This window comes from Zophobas morio, unplaced genomic scaffold (assembly GCF_036711695.1).
Source record: "Zophobas morio isolate AGI-343-1 ecotype UQ-CSIRO unplaced genomic scaffold, CSIRO_AGI_Zmor_V1 ptg000008l, whole genome shotgun sequence".
NCBI lineage: Eukaryota > Metazoa > Arthropoda > Insecta > Coleoptera > Tenebrionidae > Zophobas > Zophobas morio.
In genome coordinates this window covers 11,058,933-11,080,978 of record NW_026972113.1, presented here as the reverse complement: position 1 = coordinate 11,080,978, position 22,046 = coordinate 11,058,933, and the positions used below count along the sequence as shown (strand labels likewise).

Here is a 22,046-nt window from a genome sequence, read left to right as displayed (position 1 = left end):
TGTTTTAAGGTTATAAAGAGCATAATAAATGTTTAGTCAAAATATATTTGCTTATCCCCTCCAAAAACTTGATGACGTCAGCTCGAAAATTTGCCGAATAAATCATATCTAAAATGTACAAAATTTGATGAGTCTGTACTTGTGATTTATGATTCCATTCATATTTTTGGATTTGCACATGCAGGGTGACTCAAAAAAATTAATGAATGAGTGAATTTATTTTATCGATTTAATCAGGAATTACAAAACCGAATGCTTTGAAATCTTGGGAATATTTTAAAGTTATTATAAGCATGGTAAACTTTTGTTCAAAATGTATTTGTTCATCCCTCCTAAAAAAATTGATGACGTCACCCTTAAATTTTGCTGAATGAATCCTATCTAAAATGCAAAAAATATGATGAGTTTGTACTTGTGATTTATCATTCCATTCATATTTTTTAGATTTTCTTAAGAGGTGGTTCAAAAAAAATAATGAAGTCAATTTATTTTATTGATTAAATTAAAGGCAACACTTATTATTAGTATTACACCCCAACCAACCCAATTTGGTAGACACAAAATTTGTTAAAGGAAAAACTCGGTTGAAACATAAGGGTAGCACGCTTATTTACATCGACTTTAACATTACAGACCTGCATTTGTTTTATGCGCTCACTTTGTTCCGCGAATGTAGAAATTGTAGAATAGACATGTTTATAATCAACCAATTGTGAATTTCACCGTCAAGAATTAAAATAAAACCCAATGTTTTACATAATAAACGGAAGTCCAAGCAATAAAACCGATGGTCGTTTTGTTTACAGTTTCTCTGTTTGACTCTCACGTATGCTGTTACGCTTGTCATCTTAAATTAAGAATGTTTATACATAAACGATTTTCAGTTGCCCCTCATATTACTAGACAGCGGATTTCTGTCGGGCTACGTCACGATTATAGGGGGGGACGTGCTGGATCGCCGGATGATAGATAATCACTGAATTTAATCGGTACTAATTCCATAAATATAATTAACGATTTGTTAATCAAACGGCTAAGTAAATGAGAACGGGAATTAACAGCAGAGTGCAACGAAACAGCGTTATTCTAATCTCAAATAAACGACGTGCAGTCCGCAACCGCAATGAATTCGCCACCCGTACGAGCCGTACCGAGTTTGGCCTTGCCTAGCCCGACAGAAATCCGCTCTCTAGATATTACACACCGGCGCCGTATACGTGAGTAAATTGTTTCGTTATTTTATTGATTATAACAAATCAATATTCAAAACGACCCAATTCATTTTCCCGAAAATTTGGGAATACAATAATTTTATTCTTAGTATTACACTACATCTATCCCAACTGATATACGTGTCCTTGCAAAAATGTTGATGACGTCATCACATTTTTTTTTTAAATTTCCACTACAAAAATGCAATGAGAAAAAAAAACACAATAGGCATGCAGTCGTCAAGTTTCCGACAGCGAGGGAAGTACTGGCTAAACTCTTTAGACCAATTTTTTAACGTCGTTGTTATTGCCTTATATAATTGTTTTTTGCTTCTTTTTTTTTGTGGGCTTTTTTGGTAATTTTTGTGTTTTTTGTTGTTTTTTACTTCCCGAGCGGATGCAATGGAAGTATAGTAATCGAGTCCATCGGGCGGATTGCCACTTTCATATTTTCTGAACCTGTAATGACCTCGCGAGTACGAAAAAAGTGGTCTTCTGTTTCCGTCTATCTGTCTGTCTGCCTGTGTGGCGTTTGTAACCATTTTTATTAGAACTGTAATTTCCGAAACTAACCGGACCGACTGTTGTCAAATTTTATATTTATATTAGGAATATTATGTAGATGGTATTAAACTACCTAAAATTTGGCTAATCATCCTTACTAACAATGGAGATGACGTCATCTCCAAAATTTATAGTAGTATTTTCTTTCATTTTGTAAAATAACATAATCCTGTTTTTGTATCGAATTTTCACCCTATCCAGATTTTTGGAAAAAAATTCAAAATTGTATTTCAATGTTTTCCAATTTAACATTCAAACTGCAAAAATTGAATGTTCTGAAATCTTGGAAACATTTTAAGGTTATGGTAATTATGTCGCCCTCTCGAACGAACTCGTAAAGCAATATACCCAGAGACGCCATGAGCAGATATGGGTGAAGTTGAGCAGCTGTCGGCATAGTAGAGCTTGTATGGCGACACCAGACCGTAAGTTGACGAAATTTTATCTCTCACTTCCAAGGGACAAACTGCGTAAACTGGTAGGATTCCTTACGGGACATTACCAGTTTAACAAACATCTATATACGATAGGGGTGGTAACAGACCCAATCTGTCGTGGATGCAATGGAGAAGAGGAAACAGCTGAGCACATTCTTCGTGAGTGTCCAGCCCTAGCCTCCTACAGGGAGAATCCATACTAGGGGACATCTGGCCTAGTATGGCAAATATCAGGGAGTTTCCACCCTCTGCATTACTCAAGTACATTCAAGCAGTTGGGTGGCTTGACGAGTAGAGGAGCGGGAAAACACCCTGATATGGACTTGGGGAAGATACAATGGGCCCAAAGGCGAGGCCTAAGTGCCGGCTGGCTACGGTCAGCCCCCATAAATTAAGAATCCAGATGGTAATTATGGTAACACGTTAAGCAAAATTTATTCGTTTATCCCTCTCAAAAAATTCATGTCGTCATCTCAAAATTTTGACGAATAAACCCTCTCCAAAATATGCAAAATAGTATTACTCTAAACTTCTGAATTATCAACTCACAATTTTGTTATTTACGCGGTGCCATCAAAAACCTTTTAAATCAGAGTTGGCAGTTATAAGTTATTAAAAAAAAAAAATAAAATAATTGGTCTAAAGAGTTTAGACAGTACTTTCCTCGCTGTCGGAAACGTGACGACTGCATGTCTAGATGTTTTTTTTTCGCAGTAGATTTCATTATTTTTTTTGAGCCACCCAGTATATGCAAATCCAAAAAATATGAATAGAGTGATACATCACAAGCACAGACTCATCATATTTTGTACATTTTACACAGGATTTATTTGGCAAACTTTTGAGCTGACGTCATCAAGTTTTGGAGGGGATTACCAAATATATTTTGAGTCAAGATTTATTATGCTTTTTATAGCCTTAAAACATCTGCAACATTTTAAAACATTCGGATTAGCAGATACAAAATTAAATTGGAAACTGTTGTTTTATAATTTTGATTTTTTTTCCAAAAATCTGGATGTTTCGGGTAAAAACTCAGTTCAGAGTCGTAAACTACATGTTTAGGACTATATTATTTTATACAATTTAAAATCCATTTACTATGTACAATTTTGAAGTGACGTCATCACATTAGTGGTGGGGATGATTAGCCAAATTTTGGTTAGCGTTTTACCATCTACATGATGTTCCTAATGTAAGTACAAAATTTTACAACAATCGGTCCAGTACTTTCGGAGATTATCTGTCTAATAAAAATCCAGGACGGCAGACAGACGGACAGACGGACAGACAGAGGGAAATGGGAGACCTATTTCTTCGTCTTCTAGGGGTCATGAAAGATCGAGAAATCGTAAAAGTAGAGAGTCGGCCGACGGACTCGATTACAATACTTCCTTGGCTTACGCTCGGGAAGTAAAAAGGAAAACATATTCCATAAGCAAACAACAAATCGCTTTTATAATTGAACGACATATTTTCTTGTGTGATTTTACTGAAAACTACTTCTAGGAACTCTTGAAACAACCAGAGATAATGATCATACATCTCACTAACACCTGGTTACTAAGCTTAAGCACAAAAGCGAAACACAACGAATGCTAGATAATGATGGAATGTGCAGTACTCATAAGATATAATAAGATCGAAACTGTACTCTACATCTTTCCAACGGGTTGATCTAGCCTTCGGTGTGATTAAAAACACTTTGCAACTGGCGATAATTTTATTAAAGATAAGTCAGAGTTGATAAAAGAGACTGTGTGCTTGTGATAAAAATTAGTTCTTCTACAAACTCCGGTCCCAAAATTCTTGGTGGGGCATCCCGGAAAGAAAAAAATACCAGAAGCATGAGGTAAATGGTGAAACGTGTGTGCAGATTAAAAATTAATCGAACTCAGTTCGTTCGCATTGCATTTTTTTTTTTAGCTGAGTTTAATCCGCAAATTAAACAGTGCTTCAGAATGGCTTCTGGTTCAGACACTGCAGAGAATTCAGTTAAAATTGTGTCCCTTGTTGGAAAAGAGGTGAGTATTGGGCGGTGCGGTGCTCGTTAAAATAAACAGAAATTTATAATACATATAACTGTAATCAAAGTGATAATCTGTGATTACAGTTATCTAAACAATGTAAAATGGGATTGAAAACTAAAACATCTTTTATAGATCTTTAGAAATTAAAACTTTCTACTTAACTGTTGTCATTTTCCAATAAATACGAGTTGTATATTTTTTCAGGGTAACAAACAGGAAGCTCTTCAAATTTTCAGATTCCAAAAGGAGGAACTTATATTAGAAAAAGATAATCTACAGTTACTGAAACACGATGAGATCAAAGACTGCAAAGTTTGCATCATCTCAGTGAATGGAAGCTTCAGAACAGGAAAATCTTTTCTTCTCAGTATCTTTGCGCATTGCCTTAGACAGAAGGTAAAGTATTCTGTGGTTAACAACAACTTAAAAACCGTTTCTAACTTTCGGTAAATAAACAAGCTGCAATCAAAGTTAGCAAAAATTAATGTCTGGATTTTTGTGTATATCTCTTAGTGCCAGAGTGTACAGCAAGAATGGATGAAAACTGGTGACATACTGACTCGTGAATTTTTATGGAAAAAAACTGAGCAGAGAGTGACAGATGGTATACTTATATTTCCGGAAATTTTTTTAACAAAAACAAAAGATGGCGAAAAAGTAAAACTCTTTATTATATGTAGTTAAGAAATAAGTGCATGGGACTGTATGTTTTAGATTGCTATAATATTGATGGACACTCAAGGAACGTCTGACCACAGAATCTCTGACACTGTCTGCACTAAAATTTTTGCTCTCAGTGCATTAATTAGCTCAGTTCAAATTTACAACGTTCAAAAGAGACTCAATTTAGATGACCTGAAGATTTTACAAGTGAAGTCTTTATTTTGACTCATGGGAATTTATTTATTTGTTCCTTTTGTAGTTATTTACGGGATATGGGGCGATGTTTTCTAACCCTGACATTGACAACTCAGACAATAAACCTTTTCAAGATTTGTTAATCTTGATAAGAGATTGGATAAATTTTGAAGAATTCGATTTCGGTTTCGACGGCGGCAACAAATTATTGGAGTCTAAATTCGAAGAACATAAACAATCCAATCTAAGCGAAATACAACAGACTATTGAAGACAATTTCGAGAAAGTTCGGTGCTTTCTGATGCCACATCCTGGAGAGAAAGTCGAGGAGAAGAAATTTGAGGGCCATTTTGAGGGTGATTCTGGTTTTTGCAAATTCCACCAATTATTTTCGTAACGTTTTTTTTTAGACATTGGAGAAAAATTTCGTGTTTATGTGAAAACCTTTGTTGATAATCTTTTGACACCAGAGAATTTGGTGGCAAAAAAGATCAACCATGAATTCGTCACGGTGGAGAATTTACTTGCATTTATTAATACTTATTGGAAACACATTAATCGGGCAAGGAACTTCAGTATTAAAACAATTTACATGGTATGCGTTTCAAACCATTGCTTTCTCCATTGTTGCTTTGTATTTTTAGGCAAATGCTGAGATTTCGCTTCAACAACGAATGGAACAAATGGTAGAACAATACAAGGCGAATTTACGGTGTTGCGAAATTCAAGAGGACGCCACTGTTGAGAAAAGCAAAATTTTGGACTCATTTAAAAAGACAAGAGAGATGAAGTTGGGCACAGATGAGCTGCGAAAGAGATTCGAACAAAGATTGACAAAGGTAGTTACTTTTTTAAATTTAATTGAAGACGTAACTGACTCCTTGTGAGTGATTATCTATAGTGATAACTATAAATGATTTTGGTATCAAGTTCAGCTTTGAAATATCTGTCTATAAAAGCCGAGGGAAAAATTTAATAACAAATTTCCTTTTAGTTGCTTGATGAGGTGTACAACAATTTTCTCACGCTTTTAAACAATTTTGATGAACTAAAAACTGAGTACACTGAGTTTGTAAAGCAATGGAGACAATCAAGTGAAGCTGAGAAGCAGCTGTTGACGATTTTGACGAAATTTGAAAAGCTAACTAAAAACTTGAATTGCGAGCAAGTACTGCGATACAAATTTGGGCAGCGTTTAAAGGAAGTAAGTACCTTATGGTTGATGTAAGTAGTTGCGTAAAATAATAAAATGCCCTTTTTAGGCATGTGAGGAGATATACGAAAATAATATATTCGAAATTAAAGAGAAGGAATTCATGGACCATAGCAAATATAGTAGTGGCGGTGGTGGAGGCGTTTTTGGAGTTATCGGGGAAATTGGCGGTTTAGTAAAAGGTGTTTTCTTATTCTGTTGTAGCTGCACATTCAATCGGAATCCTTTTCATACACACATAGAATAGAATAAGGGTTCGAAAATAAATAAAAAAGGATTTAAGTACATTTTTTTATTTTCTACAATATTTCCCAGTTTCTCTTAACATACAAAATCCCTGTATGAGGATAATAAAACCGAAATTGAAAAGAAATATGTTACCAAAACTATTCGTGGCTAGAAGAGAACATGATAAAGTTGCCATATTGATGGAATACTTGTCATACAAGTAAAAGTAAATTCCGTGATAAAATTTTTTAAGAAATTCTGGACACGATCTTCAAAAAAAGAACCCACACTCCGAAAAAAATAAAACTTCAAAAATTTTAGAAAAAACTTAAGATCTATTTATTTTAAATAACCGAAATAAATTTACAAAAAAAAAGGAACTACTCACCTACTACTCGTGTTGTCGCCGTGGGCCCCCACACACACTCTGCCTTCCGGAGCTCCGGCACGAGCCCAGGAAGACTCCCTCGTGCTGAGCTTGCAAAATCACAGTTCATCAATCTATGGCAAGCTCAGCATTATGGTCTCCCCGGTCTCCCCCGTAACTCGCGGCTGGGCCATTTCCCGAAGAGAGGAATGTCGAAACTTTAAAACTCAAAAAATCTAATGTGACAATATGTTATTTGGTTACAGGAATATGTGTGTAAACAGCGTCTTCAATTATTCTCTAGTTTGATAAAGCGAGATTTTTCGCTTCGCCCACATCACCCTCGAATACCCCCACGAAGCCATTAAAGACACTAAGGGACTTCAAAGTGAGCCCCCATGAGTAATAAATAGTAAATTGAGAATGGAAATCTTCACACCCTCTAGAGACCGTCCACACTTACACCCAAAACTCCCTAACTAAAAATTTGGTATGAAGAATGCAGGTATACAGTATTTCCCTCATGCTCACAGCGGTGATCTCATGCTTGTCAGATCATGGCAGGTCAGGACAGGTCAGATTTTGTCTTTTTCAATTAAATTCAATTAAATTTTCAATTTTCCAATTCTTCACTTTTTCGATTCTTCAATTATTCGTATACTAGGTTTTTCAGTTTTTCTATTTCCTAATTCTTTCCAGTATTCAAAATTTCCAATTTCCAATTTCTCAGATTTTCAGTGTCTCGATTTCTCAATTTTTCAACGTTTCGATTTCAGGATTTCTGCTTTTCGATCTTTAGATTTTTCGATTTCTCGATTACAGGATTTCTACTTTTTTCGATTTTTCACTTTTTCGATTCTTCATTTATTCGTAAACTTATTGGTTTTTCAATTTTTCTATTTCCCTATTTTTTCCACTAATCGAATTTTCAATTTTTTTAGATTTTCAATTTCTGGAATTTTCAATTTTTCCAAATTTCAGTTTCTCAATTTTTTGATTTTTCAACTTTTCGAATCCAGGATTTTTTAAGGTGTTTCCCGAAAAGTTTCGTAATAAACCTTTTTTTTATATTAAAATCTTAAAATCTTCGTTGTAAAAATTTTAATGATTTATTTATTTAATTTGTTCTATGTATATAATTGATTTGTAAAAAACTGGATTTGTAAGTTTTTAATACCAATAAAGCATTGATTGATTGATTGATTGATTGATTGACAGGATTTTTGCTCTTTCCGATTTTTCGATTATTTGGTTATTGTATATGTACTTGGTTTTTCATTTTTTCCCCCATTTTTCGGTTATTCAAATTTTCGATTTTTCGATTTTCGATATTTCAAATTTTAGATTTTTCGGTTTTTAGATTATTCTATTTTTCGATTCTTTAATTGTTCGTAGACTTGGTTTTTCAATTTTTTAGATTTTCGATTTCTCGAATTTTCAATTTCTCGATACTTCAGTTTCTCGATTTTTCAATTTTTGTCTTTCTTGTTGTCTATTTTTTGATTTTCCATTTCTAAATTTATCCTTTTCTCAATGATCCAAATTTTCAAATTATTGATTTTTCACTTTTTCGATTGTTCAATTATTTGTTGTCTCGGTTTTTTAATTTCTCCATCACCCAATTTTTCGATTATACAATTTTCAATTTTTCAATTTTTGGAACTTTTAACACAAATTTTCAATTTTTATATTGTTCTGTTCCTCGATTTCTCTCTTTCGATATTTCGATTTCTTGTTTTTTGAATTTTGGGATTTTTTTTCGATTTTTTTATTTATTCGACTCTCCGATTTCTCGATTTTTCAAACTGTCGATTTGTCGAACTCACGATTTTTGAATTTTTTGATTTTTGATTTTTTGGTTTTTTGATTTTTCGATTTTTTAATGATCCAAAAAGTCGAAAAATTGAAAAATCCAAAAATTCAAAAATTAAAACACCCAAAAATTGAAAAATCAGGAAATTGGAATTTGCGATTTTTCAATTTCTCTATTTTCCAAATTTTGACTTTCGCGATTATTTAATTTCTGGATATATCGATTTTTCGACATCCCGCTTTTCGATTATACAAATTTTTGATTTTTCGGTTTTTAAATCTTTCAATTTCTCAAGTTTTCAATTTTTTGATATCTATGTTCCTCGTTCTTTCGAATTACCGTTTTCTTAATTTTTCAACTATTAGATCTTTCAACTTTTGATTTTCTCGTATTTTCAGTTTTTCGGTATTTCAGTTTGTCGATTTTTCGATCTTTCGATTTTAAGATTTCTGACTTTTTCGGTTTTTTGCTTTTTAGATTTTTAGATTTTTCGAATTATCGATTTTTCAAAAGGTTGGAAAATCAAGACACTGAAAAATCAACAAGTCGAAAAATCCGAAAATCCAGAAAACTAAAGATTCAAAACTTGAGAAATTGTAATTTATAATTTTTCAATTTCTCGATTCTTCAATTATTCAGTGTCTCTTTTCCCAGCTTTTCCATTAAACAAATTTTCCATTTTTCAATTATTTAAATTTTCAATTTTTTAATTTCCCAATTTTTCATTTTTGCCATTCTTCAGTTATTTCTATACTTGGTTTTTTCATTGTTTCCCCCAATTTTCGGTTATTCAAATTTTCGATTTTTCAATTTTTTAGATTTTCCCTTGTTGTAATTCAATATATTAATCAAGGCAAAAATTATTACGACCATATCCCATATTTTCTCTGTTTAGCTTACTGTTAAGTATTTGTTTATAAAGGGCGATAAATGTAAGGCGCCCGAGAAACGCTGAGTACTTCAGTTTATATTTTATATATGCGTATTTGTGATCTTAAAAGTTAGTTCGTAATAAGCTTTTAAAACGAACGGATCGCATTTTTAATACACGCACTTTAAGGACAATTGTGTTTTAATTAACCCATTTCCTAGAGGTTATGGGCCCAGTCTACGCGTAAAGTGTGTGTATAGCGTGTTACGTGCCGGCGCGACAAACGAAATAAACTGAAAATGGATAACACACGTGTAAAGCGAAATATACAACCGTTTAAGGGTGAAAAGTATAGTGTGTGGAAATTTAGAATTCGGGCATTGTTGGCTGAGTTGGAAGTGCTACATGTCATAGACAGTGCCGTACCACCAGTGATTACAGATGAGTGGAAGAAACAAGATTCAACAGCGAAAAATGTCATCGTAGAATATCTCCACGACTCGTTTCTTGGTTTTGCAAAAGAGAATGAACAAGCACGAGAGATACTAGCCAAACTAGACAATATCTACGAAAGAAGAAGTTTGGCAACTCAGTTGGCGTTAAGAAAACAACTATTAAGCCTGAAACTCCAAGGCGATAACACCTTATTCCAACACTTCACCCGCTTCGATGTCATCATTGCAGATTTAGTTGCAGCCGGAGCCGTGTTAGAAGAGATGGACAAAGTGTCCCATCTACTTTTGACGTTACCGTCCTCTTACGACGGTGTAATAACTGCATTAGAAACCCTGGGAGCGGACAATTTGAGCCTCGCCTTTGTCAAAACTCGTTTGTTAGATCACGAAGTCAAACTACAAACGGGAGAAACAGCCACTAACCTAAAGGCCTTAAGAACGAGCAGTTCTTATTCATCGCAGAAACCCAGTGGGAGTCAAGATAACTTCAAAAGCGTACGAAATACGAAGAAGTTTTTCAAAAGAAGGGCACAAAAATTTCGACAAACATCCTCTTCGAAATCTTACTATAAATTATCACATATGAAATGTGAACACTGTGGCCGACGCAATCATCAAAAGGGTGACTGTTATTATTATAAACGGATGTTGACAAAGCAAGAACAAAATCCAGGTGATATACAACCACCACAATCAAAGCTTGCGAACACCGACCACTTTGCCTTCATGATGACTAGCTGTGATGAAAATCTACAAAACGACACCCCTGACAGCGTCGTTTTCATTCTCGATTCGGGAGCCACGGACCATATGATCAACAGAGATGACTTTTTTACCTCCTGGTCTGTTTTGTCACCGCCACTCCAGGTTGCTGTTGCGAAAACCGGCGAATTCATGACGGCGACAAAGCGTGGTCTAATCCACGTTACCACCACGTTGGGTTTCACTGGAACCTTGCAAGATGTGTTATTTACACCCCAGGCTACACCCAACTTACTATCCATTCGTCGAATTCAAGAGAGTGGTAAGAAAGTGGTATTCGATCAGGGTGTTCAAGTACAGGATAAGACGGATAAAACAATATTAAAAGGTAAGACATATAATGGTTTATTTGGTGTGAAGTTTAGAATTAGTAAAAACATGACCGAGAGTGGAAGTACATTAATGGTCAGAAATAGCGACAATTTTCGTTTATGGCATGAACGTTTAGGCCATATTAGCAACGGCAAATTTCAATAAAGGAATTTTGTTTAGAAAAAGGAATAGCATTCCATTTAACGGTTCCTCAAACACCACAACAAAATGGCGTAGCAGAACGTATGAATCGTACAATAACCGAAAAAGTACGATCAATGTTAAGTTCTGCAGATCTTGATAAGTCATTTTGGGGTGAAGCAGTTCAAACTGCTACATATCTTATCAACAGAACCCCGACAAAAGCGCTCAACACAAATAAAACGCCATATGAAATGTGGCACGATCGAAAGCCACAATTAAATCATTTAAAGGTGTTTGGTTCAACAGCATATATTCATTTAAAAACAAGAAAACATAAATTTGATAATAAATCGATAAAAGGAATTCTTGTAGGCTATGAACCAAATGGGTATAAAATATGGGATGTTCATGGTAAAAAATTTATAATTGCTCGCGATGTGGTCGCGGACGAAATAAATTTTAAAGTCTCAAGACCAAGAGAACTAGAAGGAGATCTTGAAAGTTTTAAATCTCCTAATCACAATGAGCTTCCTATCAATAAAAGTGAGTCACCAAAAGTCATAAAATCAACTGAGGAACCAAAACAAGAGATTTCATTACGCAGAAGTGAACGGTTAAAAATTCGTCCACCACTATCATATGATGAAAGTCATCATAATGAACTCCTAAATTACGCTGCATCAGCTCAAGCTGAAGTAGGGTCGTTACCCTTAACATATGACGACATTAAAACAAGGCCAGATAAGAAGCAGTGGGAGCTTGCTATTAAAGACGAATTGGATTCACTTCGAGCAAATAATACCTGGACAATCGTACCTAAACCTCTAAATAAAAACATAGTTAGCTGTAAATGGATTTTTACTATTAAAACAGATGTTCAGGGAAATCCACAAAGGTACAAAGCGCGACTGGTAGCACGGGGTTTCAATCAAACTTATCCAGCTGATTATACAGAGACTTTTGCACCAGTCGCAAGGATTTCCACTTTCAGGCTACTGTTAGCAACTGCCAGTCAGTTTAATTTGTTAGTCCATCACATGGACGTAAAAACGGCTTTCTTAAACGGAACATTAAATGAAGAAATTTATATGCAAGTTCCGGACGGTGTTAAAACTGCAAACAATCAGGTGTGCAAATTAAATAAAGCGTTATATGGTCTAAAACAGGCGTCAAGACGGTGGTTTGAACATTTTGACTCCATAATTAAAGCAAAAGGTTTTCAAAATTCAGCAGTCGATCATTGTCTTTACTACTTAAATAAAGGACACGTTAGTAAAAATATTTATATTGTATTCCTATATGTGGATGATTTAATAATTGCCACACAGGACAAACACACAATGTTCTCCTGTAAAAAATATCTCATGACATGTTTTGAAATGAGAGATCTAAGTGAGGTTCGATTCTTTTTAGGAATAGAAATTAAAAGGGAAAACACTAGAATTTCTTTAAAGCAAAAGTCCTACTTGAACAGTGTGTTACAAAAATTTAATATGAGTGACTGCAAGTCTACTAAAACGCCCTTGCCGGAAAAAATTGATTATGTGGGCTTAAATTCAGAGGAAGGTTACAATGCACCTTGTAAAATCTGATTGGGTGTTTAATGTACGCAATGGTTTGCACACGTCCTGATTTGTCATATGTAGTAAACATCTTAAGTCGATATCAAACAAAATAATCAAACTTTATGGCAATATTTAAAGAGGGTATTACGATATGTCAAAGGAACTCTTGATTTAGAATTAATATATACAAAAGGTGACATTAATAATATTTTAATTGGCTATGTGGATTCAGATTGGGGAAGCAATGACATTGACCGGAAAAGTACAAGTGGCTATCTTTACAAATTATTCACTACTTGTACTATAACCTGGAATACTAGAAAACAACAAACAGTTGCAGTTTCATCAACTGAAGCTGAATACATAGCATTATTTGAAAGTGTAAAAGAAGCTATGTGGCTTAAGTCTTTGTTAACTAGTATCGGTAAAAAGGGTTCTAAATCCAGTTGTCATTTTTGAAGACAACACCGGGTGCATAAACATTGCAAATAACCCCACAAATCACAAAAGGTCAAACATATAGATATTAAATATCATTTTACGAGAGAGCAACTTGAAAAAGGCAACATAACCATTAAATATGTCTCCACAGGTGAACAACAAGCTGACATCTTCACCAAAGCGGTACCTGTTGCAAAATTTGAAGCAATGAGAAATAACATTGGCTTACAAGAGGGAGGCTTTTGTAGTTAAGAATAATTATCTTAAGCTATATACTTGGTAACCAAATCAAGATACCTGTATTTACTTCGTCGTTTTAATTTTTGAGTGGGAGTGTTGTAATTCAATATATTAATCAAGGCAAAAATTATTACGACCATATCCCATATTTTCTCTGTTTAGCTTACTGTTAAGTATTTGTTTATAAAGGGCGATAAATGTAAGGCGCCCGAGAAACGCTGAGTACTTCAGTTTATATTTTATATATGCGTATTTGTGATCTTAAAAGTTAGTTCGTAATAAGCTTTTAAAACGAACGGATCGCATTTTTAATACACGCACTTTAAGGACAATTGTGTTTTAATTAACCCATTTCCTAGATCCCTTTCTCGAAATTTTATTTTTCCAATATTTTAATTTCTCGGTTTTTCGATTTTTCAAATTTTTGATTTCAGAATTTCTGCTTTATTCAACTTTTCGAATTTTTAACTTATCGATTTTTCACTTTTTCGGGTTTTCAGTTATTCGTAACTTGGTTTTCTAATTTTACTATTTCCCGATTTTTTCCACTATTCGAAATTTCGATTTTTCAATTTTTCCGATTTACAGTTTCTCGAATTTTCGACTTTTCGATATCTCCATTTCTCGATTTTCCGATTTGTCAATTTCTCGATTTTTCAATTTTTATATCTTTCAATCGTCCAAAAAGTCGAAAAATCCAAAAACCAAAAATCCCGAAATTAAAACGCATAAAAAAAGAAAAAATCAGGGTATTGAAACGAAACTGAAATTTGCGATTTTTCAGATTTTGATTTTTGCTGTTTTCCAATTTCTGGATTTTTCCATTTTTCGACTTTTCGTTTTTTTTCTTTCTCGTCTTCAATCTTCCGATCTTTTCAGTTTCTCGAATTTTCAGTTTTTCGGTATTTCAATTTCGCAATTTTTTGACCTTTCGATTTTATGATTTCTGATTTTCTCGGTTTTTTAGTTTTTAGATTTTTCAATTTCTCGATTCTTCAATTATTCCTTGTTTAAGTTTTCAATTTTTCCATTTCCCAGCTTTTCCATTAAACAAATTTTCGATTTTTCAATTTTTCGGTTTCAAAATTTCTGCTCTTTTCGATTTGTCAACTTTCTGATTTCAGGATTTCTGCTTTTTTTCGATTTTTTGATTTTTTAATTTTTGATTTGTCAATTTCTCGAATTTTTAATTTTTCGATATTTCAGTTTCCCGATTTTTCGATTTTTTATTTCCCCATTCCTCTCTTTTTCAATTATATAAATTTTCAATTTATCTATTTATCACTGTTTCGATTGTTCAATTAGTATTTGTTGTCTTGGTTTTTTAATTTTACACAAATTTTCGATTTTTCAATTTTTGGAACTCTTAATTTCTCAAATTTTCAACTTTTTTATTGTTCTGTTTCTCGATTTTTCTAATTTGCGATTTATCTATATTTTAATCTTTCAATTACTTGATCTTTCGACTTTTCGGTTTTTTGATATTGCGATTTCTTGTTCGATTTTTGGTTTTTTCAGTTCCGATTTTTTTTATTTACTCGACTTCCCGATTTCTCCATTTTTCAAATTTTCGATTTGTCGATTTCACGATATTTGAATTTTTTGACTTAGATTTTTCGGGTTTTCGATTTTTCGATTTATCAATTTTACGATTTTTCTACTTTTATATTTTTTAATCTTTCAAAAGTCGCAAAATCTAGACATTGAAAAAACGAAAAATCCGAAAATTTTTCAAATTCCAAATTTGGAGAATTTTCAATTTCTGGATTTTTCGATTTTTAGACTTACTGATTTTTCTCCTTCTCGTCCTCAATTTTTCGATTTCTCTATCTTCCAAGTTTTCGATTTTTCACTTTTTTGATTCAAAAGTCGAAAAATCTAGACATTGAAAAAACGAAAAATCCGAAAATTTTTCAAATTCCAAATTTGGAGAATTTTCAATTATTTCTGGATTTTTCGATTTTTAGACTTTCCGATTTTTCTCCTTCTCGTCCTCAATTTTTCGATTTCTCTATCTTCCAAGTTTTCGATTTTTCACCTTTTTGATTCAAAAGTCGAAAAATCTAGACATTGAAAAATCGAAAAATCCGAAAATTTTTCAATTTCCAAATTTGGTGAATTTTCAATTTCTGGATTTTTCGATTTTTAGACTTACTGATTTTTCTCCTTCTCGTCCTCAATTTTTCGATTTCTCTATCTGCCAAGTTTTCGATTTTTCACCTTTTTGATTCAAAAGTTGAAAAATGTATACATTGAAAAATCGAAAAATCCGAAAATTTTTCAAATTCTAAATTTGGAGAATTTTCAATTTCTGGATTTTTCGATTTTTCACCTTCTCGTCCTCAATTTTTCGATTTCTCTATCTTCCAAATTTTCTATTTTTCACTTTTTTGGTTCTCTCAGTTTTTCGATTATACAATTAATTAAAAAATATTCAAACATCGAGAAATTGTAAATTGTATTTGTCTCGGTTTTTAATTTTTGCTTTTCCTATAAATATCGATCTTTGGGATTTTCGGTTTTTCAATTTTTTGGTTCTTCAAATTTTCGATTGTTTAGTTATTCGATTTGTTCAATTTTTTGAAAAGTCAAGAAATCGAGAGATTAAAAAATTGAAAAGTCGAAGAATAGAAAAATCGAGTAGTTGAAGAATAAAACAATGAAAATTCGAAAATTTGAATAATCCACGAAAATCTTGACATTTAGGGAAAAAAGTGGATTCATACACCACAAGAATAGAAATATATTATTATACAGCAGTTAAATCATTTTAAAATAGAATTCTTTGAAATGACGTCAATAAATTGTTGGTGGGGATGATTAGCCACATTTTGGTTATCGTTTTACCATCTACATAATATCTCAAATATACGCACAAAATTTGGCAACAATTCAGTAGTTTTTAAAATTACGTGTCTAATAAAAATACAACACAAAACAAAACAAACATTCCTCTCTACCAACCCTCCCCGACCCAATTAAAAATAAACAAACCCACCACCCCCTAACTCAAAACCCAAAACCCCTCCATCCCACCCCTCGAAAATAGTTTTTAATAGCCCCCAATCAGCCAAGTCCGCGCGCACGCGCTCCACCCCGCTGTAAAATGCGCCACCGCTGAAAGCTCGCTTATTCCGGCGATTTTACCCCGAAAATCCGAATCAATATAAGTCTTGAGATGTCGAGGTGCAGACGTTTCTGCACCCATATGTTTATCGACGCTTGAATCGATAGTGGTAACCGCACGTGAACTCGAGCCCCCTCGGTCTTCGCCCCCGAACATGTGACTGGGCAGGCAACATGCACCTGCACTTCGAGAGGACGGTCAACGCCAAAAGCGACTGCTCGATCCTCTCGCTCACCTGGATGGGGAAGGTGCCCGACGAGCTGCCAGAGGTAATGCCCAACAGAGTGCCGTTTACCCGCGTTTGCTTGCGTTATCGGGTCGTCTTCCGTCTTAAAGGTAAACAAATCGCCTCGGGCGCCCACGCTAATGCCCGAATTAGGGTCGTATTTACACTTGTCATAATACACAATCAATCATCGCCGCCCCCACCCCCCCCGGATTTGATTAAGCCAGCCTCCATAACAATAACAAGTTTATTCGCCGGTTTATACTTGCGGCGTTATTAGGTTGGAGCGCGAGGCGCGGTTGTGTGATAAAAATTTCATTATTGTGTGGGTGACAAAGGACGAGGATCTTTGTTTCGGGGGAGGGTTATAACGCGATTAAATTCTAGTGTGGCGATCTGTCCATTAAAAGTCGATGAGACGTGGGGTGTGACGGTTTTGCACCCTTTCGACTGTGTTAAAGTGTGACACACGGGTTTTTAACGCGGTGCGTAATGAGCGAATTTTGAATTTGGCGCCACGAGCGTGACGTCAGCGCCACAATTTCTCTACTCGAACTGATCAGACTCTTACGCGCCAAACCCGACTCCATTTGCTCTAATGAGCCGTTTTTCTAATGTAATAAGTGCCTTTGATCTCGGAAAACCCGCGACGTCTTCATTACCCGTTTTCCCGGCTTTTCACGTCCGATGGAATTTTCATACGCAATGAAGTGTTAAAATTGGGTCGCCAATTTATCTATTTCAGTTCTTGAAAAATTCACGCTTGACGAGGGTCGCATTCATTTTTCAGAGGCGGTAGACGTCCGCGACACGTGGCGGCGCCCGCTAGGTGAACTAAGCCACCCCTAATTAAGCAGCCGTCCATCGGACATCGATTTTTACCCGCGCTGCAGCGAGTAATGTGTTTATTTTCGCTGCACTCCTTTGTCATGTAAAACGGGACGGGAAAAAGCGGCCAATTTATGGGGGCCTGGAGCATCTTTTCGGGGTTGATAATTGGTTCGGGTTGGCGGAATTCGACGGAATGAGCTGTTTCCTGGGAGGCAGTCGAGCAAAATGGGGTTAATTGATTGGAATTAATGGAGAGACGTCTGTGTTCTGGAAATGAAACATAAATAAGTGTGCGCGGGTGGGTATATAGTGGGGGTTCTAGCCTCACTTTTTCGAACCACTTAAAAATTCGTTGTTGTGGAAATCAAAGAAACAACATTATGTCAATAAATAAGGAATTTGTAAATAAGCTCCGCCCCCTTGGTTCACGACGAATAAGAAGATCACCTCAATTGTTATGAATGTTCATTTGTTGTCCGACCGAGGGGTGGAGCTTAATTGTAAAATCGATATTTCTCTACAAAAATTTACCATTTTTTAAATAAGTATCAAATATTTTATCATGAAAAAAAGACTACACACATTCAAGAAAAGGTAAAACATATGCCCCGCCCACCCACCCGCGTATCAGTTGTAATGGCTTTTTTATTCGTCGTGAGCCGGGGGGCGGCGCTTAATTGCAAAATCCGTCTTTCTCTGGAATAAATGTTATAAGTATCGTGTTTTTGAAAGATAACTGTAAATGTTAAGAAAAAAAGAGTCAAAAAATAAGCCCCGCCCACCCGCCCCAGTCGCGTTTGTGATGAATTTTTCATTCGTTGTCAGACTGAGGGGTGGAGCGTAATTGCAAAATCCATATTTTCTTACAAAAATTTACCATTTTAAACAAGTCGAAAAATTGAAAAATCGGAAAGTCGGAAAATCGAAAAAATGAAGAACAGAAAAATTAAAAAATCACAAAACCCAAAAATCACAAAATTGAAAAATCGAGAAATCGAAGTTGAAAAATTGAGAAAAGGAAAAATCAAAATTTGGGAAAATTGAGAATTCGAGTAACCGAGAAATCGAAAAGTCGAAAAATCTGGAAATCAAGAAGTCGAAAACTTGGAAAGTCTAAAAACCGAGGAACTGAAAAATGGAAAGTCGGAAAATCAAGAAATTTAAAAATCAAGAAGTCGAAAAATTAATTCTTCGAAAAACTGGAAAATTGATAATCGAAAAATCGAAAAATTGAAAAATGAGGAAATCGGGAAACCCAGAAATTGAAAAATCGAAAAACTGAAAAATCGCAATATCGAGAAGTCGAAAAATTGAGAAATCGGGAAAGTGAGTAACCCAGGAATCGAAAAAATCGAAATGTCGAATTATTGAAAAAAATGTAAAAATCAAAAAACTGAAAAACAAAAATCAAAAATCTGCGAAATTTAGAAATCAAGAAAACGAAAAATTGAGACATCGAAAAATGGAAAAATCGGGAAATTGAAAAATGGGGAAATCGGGAAACCCAAAAATTGAAAAATCGAAAAAATGGAAGTTGAAAATTGAGAAAACGAAAATTCGAAAAATCTAGAAATCAAGAAGGCGAAAAATTGAGAAATCGAAAATTTGAAAAATCGAAAGTCGAAAAATACGGAAATTGTAAAATGGAGAAACTGAAAAACTGAGAAACTAGTAAATCGAAAAAATTGAAATGTTGAATTATTGAAAAAAGTCTAAAAATGGAAAAACCGAAAAATCCAAAAATTCAAAAATTGAAAAATCCAACAACGAAAAATTCAAAAAGAGCAAAATTGAAAAATCGAGAAATCGAAAAAACCGAAAAGTCGAAAAATTTATGAATGGAAAAGTCAAAAAATCAAAAAGTCGAAAAATTGAAAAGTCGAAGAAATGAAAAACTGTTTAGGTTTCTTTTTGGAAAAATCTAGAAGTCGAGAAGTCAAAAAATTGAGAAATCGAAAAAATGAATAGAAAAATCGAAAAAGCGAAGTTGAAAAATTGAGAAACCAAAAGCATCGAAAATTCGATAAATTTAGAAATCAAGAAGTCGAAAAACTGAGACAACGAAAAATTGAAAAATCGAAAAACCGAGAAATTGATAAATCGAAAGACGAAAAATCGAGAAATTGAAAAATGGGGAAATCGAGAAATCCAGAAATGGAAAAATCGAAGAACTGGAAAATCACAAAATTGAAAAATCGGGGAATCGAAGTAGAAAAATTGAGAAACCAGAAGCGGAGAAATTACAAATCTGCAAAATTTAGAAATCAAGAAGACGAAAAATTGAGACATCGAAAAATTGAAAAATCAGGAAATTGAGAAATGGGGAAATCGGGAAACCCAAAAATTGAAAAATCGAAAAATTGGAAAATCGAGAAATGGAAGTTGAAAATTGAGAAAACGAAAATTCGAAAAATCTAGAAATCAAGAAAGCGAAAAATTGAGAAATCGAAAATTTGAAAAATCGAAAGTCGAAAAATAGGGAAATTGTAAAATGGAGAAACTGAAAAACTGAGAAACTAGTAAATCGAAAAAATTGAAATGTTGAATTATTGAAAAAAGTCTAAAAATGGAAAAACCGAAAAATCCAAAAATTCAAAAATTGAAAAATCCAACAACGAAAAATTCAAAAATAGCAAAATTGAAAAATCGGGAAGTCGAAAAAATCGAAAACATGAATAGAAAAATTGAAAAAAAGAAAAATCGACGAATTGAAGTTGAAAAATTGAGAAACCAAAGGCAGAGAAATCGAAAATTCGAAAAATTTTGAAAGCAAGAAGACGAAAAATTGAGACATCAAAAAATTGAAAAATCGATAGTCGGAAAATCGAGAAACTGAAAAATGAGGAAATCGGGAAATCCAAAATTTGAAAAATCGAAAAATTGGAAAATCGGGAAATCGAAGTTGAAAAATCGAGAAATCGAAGTTGAAAAATTGAGAAACCAGAAGCGGAAAAATAAAAAATCTGAAAAATTTAGAAATCAAGAAGACGAAAAATTGAAAAATCGAAAAACCGAGAAATTGGAAAAATCGAAAGACGAAAAATTGAGAAATTTAAAAGTGGGGAAATCGAGAAATCCAGAAATGGAAAAATGAAAGAACTGGAAAATCACAAAATCGAAAAATCTGGAAATCGAAGTTGAAAAATCGACTAATCGAAGTTGAAAAATTGAGAAACCAGAAGTGGAGAAATAAAAAATCTGAAAAATTTAGAAATCAAGAAGACGAAAAATTGAGACATCGAAAAATTGAAAAATGGGGAAATCGGGAAACCCAAAAATTGAAAAGTCGAAAAATTGGAAAATTTAGAAATCGAAGTTGAAAAATTGAGAAAACGAAAATTCGAAAAATCTAGAAATGAAGAAGTCGAAAAATTGAGAAATCGAAAATTTGAAAAAGCAAAAGTCTAAAAATACGGAAATTGTAAAATGGAGAAACCGAAAAACTGAGAAACCAAGTAAATCGAAAAAATCGAAATGTCAAATTATTGAAAAAAATCTGAAAAAGGAAAAACCGAAAAATCAAAAAATTGAAAAATTGAAAAATCCAGCAACGAAAAATTCCAAAATAGCAAAATTGAAACACGAAAAATCCAAAAAATCGGAATGTCTAAAAATTTAGATATAGAAAAGTAAAAAAATTCAGATATCAAAAAATCGAAAAGTCGAAAAATTGAAAAATCAAAAATTGAAAAGTTAAAGAAACGAAAAGCCGTTTTAAGATTTGTGTAGAAAAATCGAAAAACTGAGAAATCGAAAAGTCGAAAAATCGAAACAATTAATAGAAAATTGAATATTCAAAAAATGTGGAAATCGAAGTTGAAAAATTGAAAAACCAAAGGCGGAGAAATCGAGAATTCGAAAAATTTTGAAAAATCGAAAAATTGAAAAACCGAGAAATTGAAAAATCGAAAGTCGAAAAATCGAAAAATTGAAAAATGGGGAAATCGGAATGAACTTGTTTCCTGGGAGGCAGTCGAGCAAAATGGGGGTTAATTGATTGGAATTAATGGGGAGACGTCTGTGTTCTGGAAATGAAACATAAATAAGTGTGCGCCGGCTGAGTAAATAGTGGGGGTTCTAGCCGCATTTAATAACCTCACTTTTTCGAACCACTTAAAAATTCGTTGTTGTGGAGATCAAAGAAACAAAATTATGGCAATATTTTGTAATCAGCTTATTAGATAGTAATTTATTATAGAGAAATAAGAATTTTGTAAATAAACTCCGCCCTTTTGGTTCACGACGCATAAAAAATCACCTCAATTGTTATGAATTGTTCATTTCCATTTTAAATAAGTATTAAATATTTTATTGTGAAAAAAAGACTACATATATTCAGCAAGCAAAGGTA

General features: G+C 33.7%; 2 protein-coding genes across 3 annotated transcripts in view; both read left to right on the top strand.

Annotated features, from left to right (window-relative positions):
- Window positions 1–3,955: 3,955 nt before the first annotated feature.
- Window positions 3,956–6,560, top strand: LOC135124846 (atlastin-like). Its single transcript, XM_064050069.1, has 10 exons — window positions 3,956–4,064; window positions 4,111–4,236; window positions 4,447–4,638; window positions 4,756–4,899; window positions 4,957–5,112; window positions 5,165–5,456; window positions 5,511–5,695; window positions 5,745–5,939; window positions 6,095–6,304; window positions 6,363–6,560. The coding sequence occupies exons 2-10, from the start codon at window positions 4,174–4,176 to the stop codon at window positions 6,558–6,560; spliced, it is 1,635 nt and encodes a 544-aa protein (XP_063906139.1). The 5' UTR covers window positions 3,956–4,064; window positions 4,111–4,173.
- Window positions 6,561–16,680: 10,120 nt separating this feature from the next.
- LOC135125332 (tubby-related protein 4) overlaps window positions 16,681–22,046 on the top strand; it is a 39,927-nt gene continuing 34,561 nt past the window's right edge. For both annotated transcript variants that reach the window (XM_064050827.1, XM_064050826.1), the window contains exon 1: window positions 16,681–16,907. In XM_064050827.1, coding sequence (XP_063906897.1) covers window positions 16,812–16,907 — 96 coding nt within the window. In that variant the 5' untranslated portion in view covers window positions 16,681–16,811. The remainder of the gene's footprint in view (window positions 16,908–22,046) is intronic.

Coding starts and splice junctions, on each gene's coding strand:
- LOC135124846 (XM_064050069.1), top strand. CDS start 4,174: ATGGCTTCTGGTTCAGACACTGCAGAGAATTCAGTTAAAATTGTGTCC. Junction 4,639..4,755: donor CGCATTGCCTTAGACAGAAG/GTAAAGTATTCT, acceptor TATATCTCTTAG/TGCCAGAGTGTACAGCAAGA. Junction 5,457..5,510: donor ATTTGAGGGCCATTTTGAGG/GTGATTCTGGTT, acceptor GTTTTTTTTTAG/ACATTGGAGAAAAATTTCGT.